The sequence below is a fragment of the Carcharhinus amblyrhynchos genome, chromosome 18, assembly GCF_965287045.1.
Source record: "Carcharhinus amblyrhynchos chromosome 18, sCarAmb.v2.hapA, whole genome shotgun sequence".
Taxonomy (NCBI): Eukaryota; Metazoa; Chordata; class Chondrichthyes; order Carcharhiniformes; family Carcharhinidae; genus Carcharhinus; species Carcharhinus amblyrhynchos.
The window spans coordinates 9,181,990-9,196,385 of NC_137341.1; the positions used below are offsets into that span (position 1 = coordinate 9,181,990).

Here is a 14,396-nt window from a genome sequence, read left to right on the forward strand (position 1 = left end):
CCATTCAAAAGTCTGATGGCAGCAGGGAAGAAGCTGTTCTTGAGTCATTTGGTACAGCGTCTCGGACTTTTTCCGATGGAAGAAGGTGGCAGACACGATGTCCGGGGTGTGCGGTGTTCTTAATTATGCTGGCTGCTTTTCCGAGGCATCAGGAAGTGTAGACGGAGTCAATGGATGGGAGGCTGGATTGCATGATGGACTGGACTATGTTCACAACCCTTTTAGTTTCTTGTGATCTTAGACAGAGCAGGAGCCATACAAAGCTGTGATACAATAGAAAGAATGCTTTCTACGGTGCATCTGTAAAAGTTGGTGAGAGTCATAGCGGACACACCAAATTTCCTTAGCCTCCTGAGAAAGTAGAGGCTGTGATGGGCTTCCTTAACTATAGGTTTTTAAATGATTGGCTGGAATTGGGGATGGCTTTCTCTGCATCCTAGCTATGACTAACATTATATTCTGCACCCTCTCCCTTCCTTCTCTGTGAACAGTATGCTTTGTCTGTATAGCATGCAAGAAACAATATTTATCACTGTACACTAATATGTGTGACAATAACAAATCAAATCAGTGAGGGGAGGGTAGAAGACATGAATAGACCTTCTTTGCTAAAAAGGGCAAGCTCTGATTTGTGATGCCAGAATAAACTCGCAGCTTAATTTACACCGGTTTCTGTAGCTGACTTGATTTCACATCTTAAACACAACAATGTTTTGAAAAGAAATTGCTTTGACTCCCTTAAATCTCTTCATTCAACTTCACAAAGGGGATGCAATTCGAGCCGTCACAGAAAAGAGAAAAACAATCTCTGAAATCCCGGCATGGATAACGCCGATTCCTAACTGGGAAATCTTTCCTCAAGGTCACAAGGGCTGCTGAGTTGGCCGGGCAGACCTTGTGTAACAGCTCTGCTACAGTAACAAAGCGGAGACGGGAGAGGGGATATTCAGTTTACAGCATGGACCTGGATCGAGGCAAACAGCCTGAGATTCAGAGCGAGCCCAGTTATCTCACCCTGTCCAATTTTAATCATACCACAGCCTGACATCCAGATTAAACAAATGAACGGTGTTGGATATAAATGTATAAAGACTGGGGAAAGGCTTTGCTATTGCGGTGAGACAGTGAAACCAATTGAACCAAAATAATATTCCAATGGGACATTTCCTTCTGCCCAATATGACCATTCCCTTATGTCTAAAGCTCAGAAGAACTTTTTGAGTGTGCAACATAAGACAAGAATTTTGGCCATTTGAGAATCGATTTTATAATAATTCAGCTTGAACAGTCTTTATATGCTTTTTCCATACTTCTGATATTTACCAGAAATGTGAGCTCATCTCAGTGTTTACAATCTTACATTTGAACCGTTACTAGGATGACACAAGAATCTAAATCCGCAAAACTGGATCTCTCTGTAAGGGTTGGCAATGTGACCACTGGGGTATCTGCCACAGGGTTCTGTTGGACTTCCCAAGGACGTGTCAGAGCACTGGCAAGGCGCAGAATGTTGATTCACTCAGAAGGAAATCTTCAGTTGTAGGCAATGAAATAAAACGAGACTTACTCCAACTTGTAAATCAAAGAAAAAGGTTTAATAAAGAAACTTCATTACTCCATCACTTGAGGCCTCACCCTGGGCCACCCCAAGCTCTCCCCAATTCCCAATAGATTCTTATTTATCCTGACTCAGCTGGTTAGCTGGCCACCACATCATTTTGTCATTGAAGAACAAAGAACAGTACAGGAACTAGCCTTTCGGCTTTCCAAACCTGTGCCGATCATGATGCCTGCCTAAACTAAAACCATATGCACTTACTGAGTCTGTATCCTTCCATCCCCATTCTATTCATGTATTCATCGAGATGTCCCTTAAATGCCATAATTGGACTTGCTCCCATCACCCCTCTGGGCAGCATGTTCCAGACATTCACCACTTTCTGTGTAAAAAAAAACTTGCCTTGCACATCTCCTCTAAAATTTTCTCTTCAATCTACCTTTCCTAGTACTTGACTTTTCCACCCTAGAACAGAGTATCTGCCTATCTACTCTCTCCACGTCCCTCATAATCTTGTAAACCTCGATCAGGTCACTCTTCAACTTCCGTCATTCCAGTCAGAACGAGCCAAGTTTATCCAACCTCTCCTCATAGTGAATACCCTGCAGGCTAGGCAACATCCTGGTTACATAGTTTACTGGGTCAGCTGACCCTTACAACATGATACCATTGGTCACACTACAACAGATCCAATGTTATCGTTGGTCACATTCTAATACCGAAGAAGGCCATTTGGCCCATCATGTCTGCACCAGCTCTCCGAAAGAGCAATACACTTTGTGCCATTCCTCCACTTCCTTCCCGTAACCCTGCGCAATCCTCCTCTTCATGTCTAATTCCCTTTTGAATGCTTCACTTGAACCCACTTCCGCAGAGCATTCCACACCCTAATAACTCTCTGTGTGGCAAAGATTTTCCTCCGATCACTTTTTACTTTTTTTTTACTAATGATTTCAAATCTGGGCCCATGAGGGAGCTTTCCTCTTTATTTGGCCAATGGCACAAGCCTCACACCACCAGAAGCACAAATTTTCCAAGGCAATGTTCTTATTCCTCAGTGCTGCCAATGAAAGGTCATTGACCTGTAACACTGGGTGGGAGTTCCTGCCCACCGCAGGAATCATTATGGTGGGGGAATGGAGCTTGGGCAAGAGTTTATGTGGAACTGGAAAATCCCCCACATTAATTCTGTTTCTCCCTCTACAGATGCTGCCAGACTACAACCACAGTCACATTTTGCCTATCAAATGGGAGGAGTTCTAGCTTGCACGCTTTCAGTCATCAATATCATGACTTTGAAGTCTGTGGGTATTTTACTCTGGACAGTATGAAGTACAAAATCTGCTTACCCGTCCGTCCTTGTGCCAACCGGTCTGTACCCCTCTGGCACCGACTCTTTCCCCAACTTGCACAGGTTCATTTTAGTCTCCAGCGTCATCTGCAAGGCCCCAGTGTATGCCATCTCCAAATCTACCCAGAGGCCTGTAAAAGGACAGAGCCACACAGTCATTCCTTCCATTGGGAACCCTGTACGCTCTCGTCTCTCCCATCATGGCAGAACCTCCACCCTCCCGAATTAGGGTTGTCAACTCTGGCCAGATGTTCTCCTGGATGTTTCATCACATGACCTTCCTTCTCCAATGACCTTGTCCTCACCGTTGGTTGTCTGATTGTTAGGTGCCCCCTCACTTACCTGGTACCGACCCCTGACATTCAATTGGATGGTAGTTGTTTTCAGTGCCAGCTTTTCCCAAAACCTTTATAATAAGCGAACAAAAATGTTCAAACAAAATTTTTTAGAAGTAATTTTTTTCTTAAAGCCTCTTTGATTTTGCTTTTCTTTCTCGGATTGTTCATATTGATGTTCTAGCAGCTCCAGAACAACCTGGGAAAGTTGGCAGCTCTAATTTACCACTGAGTGAGATGTCACCTCATTACCCAGCCTGCTGGCGTACCTGTTGTTTCTTGGTGAATGATTTGGCACGTTCAGGTACACGCTTGTTCACACTGCGCTTCACATTGTTCTCATTACTGAGCTGATGGATACTTTAGCCTGTTTGGCAAGATTTCCGTTCACTTATTATGAGTTCCACTCAATTTGTTTATCATTGATTACAATAAATTGAAATCATAGGTGTTCAGTAACACAGGTGAAAGGAGATTGCAAGATTTTTGCTTGTGTGGAAGTAAATTTATCTTTAATGTAACATTTCTTTTACACCTACTTGTATCTGCGTTCCATGGGGTAAGACTGGGCTCACTATCCACCAACTTCAAACAGTGCTAGGTGTTACCACCACTAATTTTACTGTTTACATGGAAGAGATTAGCCTTGAGTATCTGACCATTAAGCTCAGCCAAGTAACATTCGCACCACACAAGTGCCAGGCAATGGCCATCTCCAACAAGAGAGAGTCTAACCATCGCCCATTAACATTCAATGGCATTATCATCGCTGGATCCCTCACTATCAACATCTTGGGAGTTACTGTTGACCAGTAACTGAACTGGTCCGCCTATATAAATACTGTGGCTCCAAGAGTAGGCCGGTCTCTGGGAATTCTGGGGAGAATATCTCACCTCCTGACTCCCCAAAGCCTGCCCATCATCTACAAGGCACAAATCAGGATTGTGAAATATTCTCCACTTGCCTGGATGGGTGCAACACTCAAGAAGCTTGACACCATCCAAAACAAAGCAGCCCACTTGACTGACACCCCATCCACTACCTTCAACACCCTACTCTCCACCACCGACGCTCAGTAGTATCTACAAGATGCACTGCAGCAACTCAAGGTTCCTTAGACAGCACCTTCCAAAGCCACCACCACTTCTATCTTGAAGGACAAGGCAGCAGATACTGGGGAACACCACCTCCTGGAGGTTTCTCTCCAAATCACTGACCATCCTGACTTGGAAATATACCGCAGTCGCTGGGGCAAAAATCTTGGAACTCCCTCCCTAACAGCACTGTGGGTGTACCTACACCACAGGGACTGCAGCAGTTTAAGAAGGCAGCTCACTACCACCTTCTCAAGGGCAATTAGGGATGGGCAATAAATGCTGGCCAAGCCAATTACACACAAATCCTATAAGAATATATTTAAAAATACATTGTGGCTTGGAATTACCATTCTCTCGTCATAATTTTCCCCTCTCCATTCTCATATCAATAAACTAATTCACGATATGATGAAATAAATGAGACAAAAGCAGGAAGGTTCTGGTTCTACTGGACCACGGATGACAGGAACCTATGGCTTCTCTGCAGAGACAGATTAATCTTTTGTCTAATCCAGATAAGTACAACTAAATGCATATGTGGGAACTGCGGATAAAAGCAACCCACTTCCATCACAGATTGCACTGAATTCACCTCTGTGAATGTAATCTACAGATTGATGTGACATTAGGAAGGTTGCACATTTCAATCAAAAACATTTTGGAATTCTTTAGGCAAGGCAGTCACATTCCGCAAAGGAGCCAGCAGGATCACGAAGCTCGGAGAATTCATTTAAATTCACATGGCCATGTCGATATAATAAGAACATAAGAACATAAGAAATAGGAGCAGGAGTAGGCCATCTAGCCCTTCGAGCCTGCCCCGCCATTCAATAAGATCATGGCTGATCTGTCGTGGCTCAGTTCCATTTTCCCGCCCTCTCCCCATAACCCTTAATCCCCACTCTTATCAAAAACCCATCAACCCGCGTCTTAAAAATATTTAGCGAGGCAGCCTCCACCACTTCAACGGGCAGAGAATTCCAGAGATTCACCACCCTTTGAGTGAAGAAGTTCTTCCTCAACTCCGTTCTAAACCGCACCCCCTTTTATCTTGTGGCTGTGCCCCCTAGTCCTACTGTCCTTTCTGAGTGGGAAGAGTCTCTCCACCTCTATCCTATCCATCCCATTCATCATCTTATATGTCTCAATGAGATCTCCCCTCATTCTTCTAAACTCTTAACGAGTACAAGCCTAGTTTATTCAGCCTCTCCTCAAAGCTCAATCCCCTCAACTCCGGCATCAGCCTAGTAAACCTCCTCTGCACTCCCTCCAAGGCCAAAATATCCTTGCGTAAGTGCGGCGACCAAAACTGCTCACAGTACTCCAGCTGCGGCCTCACCAATGGAGAGGTAGCGTTTGCTGTCACCATACATCTGGCATGTTTCTTCTTATAATGTCCGTCTGCACGCATATGTCTGAAACTGGAGCGGGTGAGGAGGCGAGGGAGAGCTGGGTGATAGTGACTGAGGGGGAGTTGGGTGATAGTGGGCGAGAGGTGAGGGGGAGTTGGGCGATGGGGGTGAGGGGGAGTTGGGCGATAGTGAGTGAGGGGGCAAGAGGGAGTGGGTGATAGTGGGTGGGGGGAGTTGAGTGATAGTGGGTGAGGGGGTGAGGGATGAGGGGGAGTTGGGTGGCGGAGGGTGAAAGGGCTAGGGGGAGCTGGGTGATAGTGGGTGAGGGGGAATTGGGTGATAGTAGGTGAGGTGGAGTTGGGTTATAGTGGGTGAGGGGGTGAGGAGAGTTGGGTGGTGGAGGGTGAGGGTGTGAGGGGGAGCTGGGTGAGGGGTTGGGGGGAGTTGGACAATAATGGGTGAGGGGGAGCTGGGTGAAAGTGGATGAGGGAGAGTTGGGTGGTGGAGGGTGAGGGGGAGGGGGAACTGAGTGAGGGGGAGTTGGGTGGTGGAGGGTGAGGGAGTGGGATGTGTGGGTGAGGGGGAGTTGGGTGAGTGGGTAAGGGGGAGCTGGGTGAATGGGTGAAGGAGGGTTGGGTGAAGGGCTGAGGGGGCAAGGGGGAGTTGGGTGAGAGTGGATGAGGTGGAGTTGGATGGTGGAGGTGAGGGGGTGAGGAGGAGTGGGGTGAGTGGGTGAGGGGGAGTTGGGTGAGTGGGTGAGGGAGGGTTGGGTGAGGGGGCGAGGTCGAGTTGGGTGAGAGTGGATGAGGTGGAGTTGGATGGTGGAGGAGAGGGGGTGAGGAGGAGTGGGGTGAGTGGGTGAGGGGGAGTTGGGTGAGTGGGTGAGGGAGGGTTGGGTGAGGGGGCGAGGTGGAGTTGGGTGATATTCGGTAAGGGGACGGGGAACTGCAACATTTAGTTGTTGAATTTGAGGTCATTCCCTCCAGCTTGTTTGACATCACATTGTAACTGATCCCATTAAAATTTACACATACAGGGTTTTACTATTTGTGTCACATTTCTACTTTTCAAAGTTGAGTTTGACCATGAACTGAGCCTGTTTCAATTGCTCAATACTAAATGTGTTCACACCTGGAATATATTGCAGGAGAATTATATTGTGCTTGTAACAAAAACACTTTGTAACTTCCTGACTCCCAACATCAGGAATGGAATATTCTTCAATGATAAAACATCAATAAATCTCCCAAATAGGAGAACATTTAAGGGCGAGGACATTGCTATGTTTAAACCATTGTATAACATTTCAATTCTACTGGGAAAACGAATCCCGCAATCTGAGAGACTAAACAGTAGCAAGTTGTTGGGGAATCTCAGAGCTCCGCCTGACCTCACACTCACATCTTCCCATGTGCTCTTTCCAGCAGAGGTCACTGTCTTCAGTCTGCATTTGGGAGCCAGAAGCAGGCCTGCTGCCAATTCCTTCTTCAATTCCCTGCTGGTATTGAGGCTAATTTAAGGGTAACCGGTGTCAGTATCTTGGCTGAGATTAGCTGAGCAGGAGGTGTGCACGGGCCAAAGTGGTGACATTCTAAGTTGGGCAGAGGTTGATATGGCTCAAATGACAGGGTAGTGTGCACCCACCCCACCCCCACCTGCGCGCGTGCGCGTGTGTGTGTATATATATATACATATAAATGTGTGTGTGTGTATCTCTGTATGTGTGTGTATACATACATGTGTGTATACATACGTGTGTGTGTATATATGTATGTGTGTGTATACATACGTGTGTGTGTACATACGTATGTGTATATATGTGTGTGTGTGTGTATACATGTATGTGTGTGTATACATGTATGTGTGTGTGTATACATATGTATGTGTGTGTATACATATGTGTGTGTATATATGTATGTGTGTATACGTGTGTGTGTATACATACGTGTGTGTATATATGTATGTGTGTATACGTGTGTGTGTGTACTTGTGTGCGTGCGTATGTGTATATATGTATGTGTGTACGTGTGTGCATGTTCGCAATTTCAGCAACATTAACACAAATTCCCTCCCACTAATCTTCAAGCAAACGCGTCAGACTCGTCATAATTATGCCAAAAGTAGGGGAAAACATAATCTTACTGGCCGTTCACGCCACGCTCCCGCTGCAGCGAGGTGGGAGAGTTTGGCGGCAGGAAACTCCCTGTTCACTGCGGCGGGATGGGAAAATCCCACTGGTGTGAACGGACGTAGGATTCTGGCCATGAGCCGGACATGTGGCAGGATTTTACAACCTCGCTCAGACGAGGCTCGTAAAATCCTGCTCGAGGCCAACAGAGAATTCCGTTCTGCGAACCTCGCCCGCCCCAATTCCGGGGGTGTGGGCGTGCCGGTAAAATTCCGGCCGTGAAGGTGGAAGATCCAGACGTTAAGCCGATGAGAAATTCAATGCTCAGGTTTGTGTCCTGAGAGAATATACAAATTATTTTCTGCAGCTGACGGAGGAAGAGTATTAAGTTTTTGATTTGTAGAACTGTTTAAGCAGGCTGAAATATTCAGCACTCTAATCCTGTTCCCTCACGTGACCAAGCTGCTTTATTAAGGTGAGGAACGCATTACCGTCAGGGAGTTCTGAGTAGTTTGAAACACTCACCTTGCTGGTTAACAGATGGGCTGGAAGCGTGAATCACCACCGGGAGCAAGGTCCCCATGTCCAACTCTGTCAGGGTGAGCTCATTCATAAAGTATGGCAGCTAACACAAGAAATAACATCGAAATTGAGCAGCTTATTCACTAGCGTGCCTTCTTCCAACAACATTCAACATAAGTGATATGATATAGCCCCTGATCACTTAAATTTTACTTCTATCTTCAGCAACAACTTGGTTTTTTATAATGACTTCAACACGCACAGGAACATTGGCCGGGAATCCTCAGTTCAGTCCATCCCGCAAACCAGCCTCCCATCCATTGACTCTGCCTACACTTCCCGCTGCCTCGGCAAAGCAGCCAGCATAATTAAGGACCCCACGCACCCCGGACATTCTCCCTTCCACCTTCTTTCGTCAGGAAAAAGGTACAGAAGTCTGAGGTGACGTACCAACTGACTCAAGAACAGCTTCTTCCCTGCTGCCATCAGACTTTTGAATGGGCCCACCTCACATTAAGTTGATCTTTCTCTACACCCTAGCTCTGACTGTAACACTACATTCTGCACTCTCTCCTTCTCCCCTATGTACTCTGTGAACGGCGTGTTTTCTTTGCATAACACGCAAGAAGCAATGGTCTTCACTGTATCCCAATACATGTGACAATAATAAATCAATTTAATCATCACCGGTGGGCATTGTTGTGGGTGAGAATGGAAAAATGTTCTTATCCTGCCCTTATCGGAGAATCCTGCTTATTATCAGACAAATGTTATACCAAATGGCATACCAAAGTGGCGTTTAAAAGCTTGGTCAGAGATAGAGGTTTTAAAGTATATCTTAAAACAAGAGGTTTAGCACCTGGAATAAACCCACACAGATACAGGGAGAATGTGCAAACTCCGCACAGACAGTGACCCAAGCCGGGAATCGGACACAGGTCCCTGGTGCTGTGAGGCAGCAGTGCTAACCACTGAACCACTCACATAAAGAAGTGTTTCAAATTTTTACTCTTGTCATCTTTGCCTGGGGATGTTTATTCCTCACTGGGATATCTTTCCAAAGGTGTAACATGCTCTCAGGAACAGGTGTGTCACTAGCTATTATCCATCTATGACAGTGAACACTGCTGAGCTATTTGACCATGAGTAGCATCACTCTAAGCCCATGCTTTCCTTTACCCATTGTACACACATCCAGCAAGGTGCTAGACAGTGATCGGGAGCGGGAACCATTTCATGTTAAACAGGGTTAGAGTGGCCTCCTGGATTTGTTTTAAGTGCCTAAGATGGATTAATGAGGACATTTTCCCCCCCTAATTATCCTGGATTTTATTTGTCTTCTTCATCTCTCCATGAGATGGCAGTGAGATGGGGAGAGTCTACACTGTGATACACAAGGCATCGTCATTGTGTGAGCCTCAATCTTTCCTTGTCCCTATTATAGTCCACATCTTTGTGTCATCTTTCCTGAATGGAACAGTTCTGAAGGTTGGCTCCACTCACCCTGATTTTGCTCAGCTTCTTCTGAACTTTGCAAGCGACTTGATCCGCCCAGTATTTCTCCCGCAGGAAGTCCCAGAAGATCCGGCCAATCAATGCATTTATCCAGGACACTTGGGTTTCTGCACTGACTCGGATATCAGCAGGTATCTGGGAAGTGGAGGGAGAGAGAGAGCATGGGCATCAGACAGGAATCTATCCAATAGAACCACAAAGGCAGAAGAATTCTGAGGACTGGTTTGTTTGTGAGTGAATTGTCCATTCTGTCAATGCAGAAGCCCGGTTTATCAATAAAGAACAGTTTTTTTATTATTCATTCATGGGGTATGGGCACCACTGGCTGGCCAGCGTTTATTGCTGCATTTGTAGTATTTAGGGCAGCGCGATGACACAATGGTTGGCACTGCTGCCTCACAGTCCCAAGGGAGCCGGGTTCGATTCCAGCCTCTGTTCACTGTCTGTGTGAAGTCTGCGCATTCTCCCCATGTCTGCGTGGGTTTCCTACGGGTGCTCCAGTCTCCTCCCGCATCTGAAAGATGTGTGGGTTAGGTTAATTGGCTGTGCTAAATTGCCGCTCAGAACACTAAGCAGCAGTGTGGGGGTTACAGGAATAGGGCTGGGTGGGATTGTGCAGACTCGATGGGCCAAATGGCCTCCTTCTGCACCATAGGGATTCTATGATTCTATTCTGTGATTTTATTGCCCATCCCCAGTTTCCTGAGGGCAGTTGAGAGTCAACCACATTGGAGTCACATGTAAGCCAGACCAGGTAAGAACGGTAGATTTCTTTCCCTAAGGAATGTTTGCGAATAGGATGAGTTTTTGTAATAATGGGTAATGGTTGTCATGGTCACCATCACTGAGACTTCCTGATTTTTACTGAGTGAAAATAAAATTCCTGATTTTCAGGAATTGAATTTGAACTCCACCAGCTGTTGTGGTGGGATTTGAACCAGTGCCCCAAAGCATCAGCCTGGGCCTTTGGATCATACAGCATACTTGCCTTCATCAGCCAGGGCATTGAGTTTAAAAATTGGCAACTCATGTTGCAGCTTTATAGAACCTGAGTTAGGCCGCACTTGGAATATAGTCTTTAATTCTGGTCGCCACACTACCAGAAGGATGTGAAGGCTTTGGAGAGGGTAGAGAAAAGATCTACCAGGATGTTGCCTGGCATGGAGGGCATTGACTACGAGGAGAGGTTGGAGAAACTTGGGTTGTTCTCACTGGAATGGCGGAGGTTGAGGGGAGACCTGATAGAAGTCTACAAGATTATGAGGGGCATGGAGAGAGTGGATAGTCGGAAGCTTTTTCCCAGGGTGGAAGAGACAATTACTGGGGAGAATAGGTTTAAGGGGCAAGGTTTAAAGGAGATGTACGAGGCAAATTTTTTACAGAGAGTAGTTGGTGCCTGGAACTCGTTGCCGTCGGAGGTAGTGGAAACAGATATGGTAGTGAATTTTAAAGGGCATCTTGACAAGTACATGAATAGGATGGGAATAGAGGGATAAGGAACCCCCGGAAGGATAGGGCGTTTTAGTTAATTCGGGCAGCATGGTCGGTGCAGGCTTGGAGGGCTGAAGGGCCTGTTTCTGTGCTGTAATTTTCTTTGTTCTTCATAAGTAGACTGACAATACCATGACAGCATCACCTCCCCTTGTAGGGTCTCAGAGCATCTTGAGAGTCATTAAGTTTTTTTGATGCACACTGTCACAATGTAGAAAATGCAGCAACTAACTTATGCACAGTGTGGTTCTTTGAAATAACTTCCTTGTTACTGCGGTGGGACCTCTCCCAGGGCAGGGCAGTGGTGACTAAGCTCCCTCTTAATAGTGAATGTTTTCAATGACCCCTGACCCAGGGTGAGAGTTCAGGATGAAGTGGGAAGGGCTGATGAAGTTTGGCCTCACTGGCACTCCATCCTGCGGGTAGCAGTGTCGATCCCGCTGAAAGTACCCTTCAGCTATAGGCAATAAAATGAAACAAAACTTACTCCAACTTATAAATCAAGGAACAAAAAAAGGTTTAATAAAGAGACATCATTACTCCAACACTCTGAGCCTCATCTTGGGTCATTCCAAACTCCCAAAAACTCCAGCAGTTTCTTATTTATACTGAGTCAGCTGACCACTGTATCATTTTCTCATTGGTTACATAGTTTACTGGGTCAGCTGACCTTTACAGCATGTTACCATTGGTCACTACAACAGATCCAATGTTAACATGAGTTACATTCGAACAAGAATCCATTTGGGATGTATTGTTTGTTTTTAAAATGATCAAATGGTTGTCCACTGCCACGGAGCGATCACTCCGCCTGTCACCTTGCTGTGTCATCCACCATTCGCAAAATACTCACGAGGTCTGAGTTAAATAATGTCCCATTCTGAGAAATCATGACCTTTAGAACAATCAGAAATCAGCATTAATTCACTTGGGGTGCCTTATTATCTTTAAAAGCTCATGTTTGTGTATTAGTCTCACAAGTAGGCTTACATTAACACTGCAATGAAGTTGCTGTGAAAATCCCCTAGTCACCACACTCCGGCGCCCGTTCGGGTACACTGAGGGAGAATTTGGCAGGGCCAATGCACCTAACCAGCGCATCATTCGGACTGTGGGAGGAAACCCACGCAGATATGGGGAGAACGTGCAAACTCCACACAGACAGTGACCCGAGCCGGGAATCGAACCTGGGTGCCTGACGCTGTGAGGTAGCAGTGCTAACCACTGCACCCCCGTATGAAAGGAATATTACAGGGTGAGTGATTGATGTTTAGAAAGCACCAAATCAAACATGTACATTTTATAATCTACATTTATAAGCTCATTAGATATAGGAGCTGGAGTCTGCTTTCACTTGCTCTACCATTCAATAAGATGATGGCTGATCTGGTTGTGGTTTTAACTCAACTTCCCTGCCCATCCCCCATAAGCTTTGAATTGAAGGTTATTTAGCCAAGGGGTTGACTCCTGTAATTTCTGACAAGAGATTACTAATAAATCCTAACTTCCTGCCAGGGTGGCAGCCACACAAATGTGGAAATAATGCAGGCAGTCTCGCACTTCAGTACAAACTAGGCCAGCTCTGCTGACTGGGAGAGAGTCTGGGCCAAAGGAACAGAAAATGCTGCAAAATCTCAGCAGGTCTGACAGCATCTGTGAAGACAGAAACAGAGCTAACGTTCCGAGTCTGGATGATTCTTCAGCAGAGCTCTGACTGGGAATCCGGCTGGGATCTGGATCTGTCTCCTTGTCTCACCCATGGTGGAGGTTATGGCATTGTGGGCCAGACCTATCTTTGGGCAGAGAGGACTGAAGAAAAAGATGGCAGAGTGGTGTTACGGTGGTACAGTGGTTAGCAGTGCTGCCTCAATGGACTCGGGTTCAATTCCTGACTTGGGTCGCTGTTTGTGTGGGGTTTGCACATTCTCCCCGTGTCTGCGTGGGTTTCCTCCCTCAGTCCAAAGATGTGAGGGTTAGGTTGATTGGCCATGCTAAGTTGTCCCTTAGTGCCCCAGGACTTGTAGGCTAGAAGGATTAGCGGGATAAATATGTGGGGTTACGGGGATAGGACCCAGGTCGGATTGTTGTTGGTGCAGATTTGATGGGCCGAATGGGATTCTATGATTCCAGAAAAAACGCCAAGAACTCTTTCAGCCCCTGTCTGACCAGCCTAATATTGTTGAGGAAGCATATCTGCAATGCTTTGTCCACACGTGTGTGTGTACATATTGGTATTGAACAGCTCATTTTTATAATTCTAATTAGATTTCACTATTTCCTTGGCTGCTTCATTAAATTTGGCTGCATCCCTTCACTAATCAGCCACGTGAATTCAAATTGAAACATATCACATTTCTGAAGTCAAGTTGCTTAAATAGATTGGCAATAGCAGCAATCCCTGGGCCAGTTCACTCGGTAAGAAGTCTCACAACACCAGGTTAAAGTCCAACAGGTTTATTTGGTAGTAAACACCACTAGCTTTCGGGGTTTGCCCTGGACTTTAATCTGGTGTTGTGAGACTTCTTACTGTGTTTACCCCAGTCCAACGCTGGCACCTCCACATCATGACCAGTTCACTCCTGGTCTGGCATTATCATAGAGTCCCTACAGAGCAGGAGAGGCCATTTGGCCCATTGAGTCTGCACTGACTCACTGACGGAGTACTTTACCCAGGACCTTGCCCCGCCCTGTACCCATAACCCCATGCATTTTCCGTGGCTAAGCCAAAATAGTTCCCTTCCTGTTTCTCAGTAAATTCCCCAGTTTAAATGGGGTATCTGATAACTCTACTTAAAGATGGAATAACTTGTAGGAAGCCTATGATCATGCGAGCTGATTCATTCCATTCAATTTATTAGGGACAGCGTGGTGGCACAGTGGTTAGCAGTGCTGCCTCACAGTGCCAGGGATCTGGGTTCGATTCCCAGTTGGGTCACTGTCTATGTGGAGTCTGCACATTCTTCCCATGTCTGTGTGGGTTTCCTCTGGGTGCTCCAATTTCCTCCCCTGTGCTGGTTGGGTACATTGGCCATGCTAAATTCTCCCT

At 46.1% G+C, this 14,396-nt stretch overlaps 1 protein-coding gene across 1 annotated transcript in view; it reads right to left on the reverse strand.

The window, feature by feature from the left end:
• The window catches only part of tex2l (testis expressed 2, like), a 100,449-nt gene that overhangs the window by 18,976 nt on the left and 67,077 nt on the right, over nt 1-14,396 (reverse strand). Inside the window, exons 6-8 of the mRNA XM_080206074.1 lie at nt 9,848-9,994; nt 8,348-8,447; nt 2,908-3,040 (exon numbers count right to left, since the gene is read on the reverse strand). Coding sequence (XP_080062200.1) covers nt 2,908-3,040; nt 8,348-8,447; nt 9,848-9,994 — 380 coding nt within the window. The remainder of the gene's footprint in view (nt 1-2,907; nt 3,041-8,347; nt 8,448-9,847; nt 9,995-14,396) is intronic.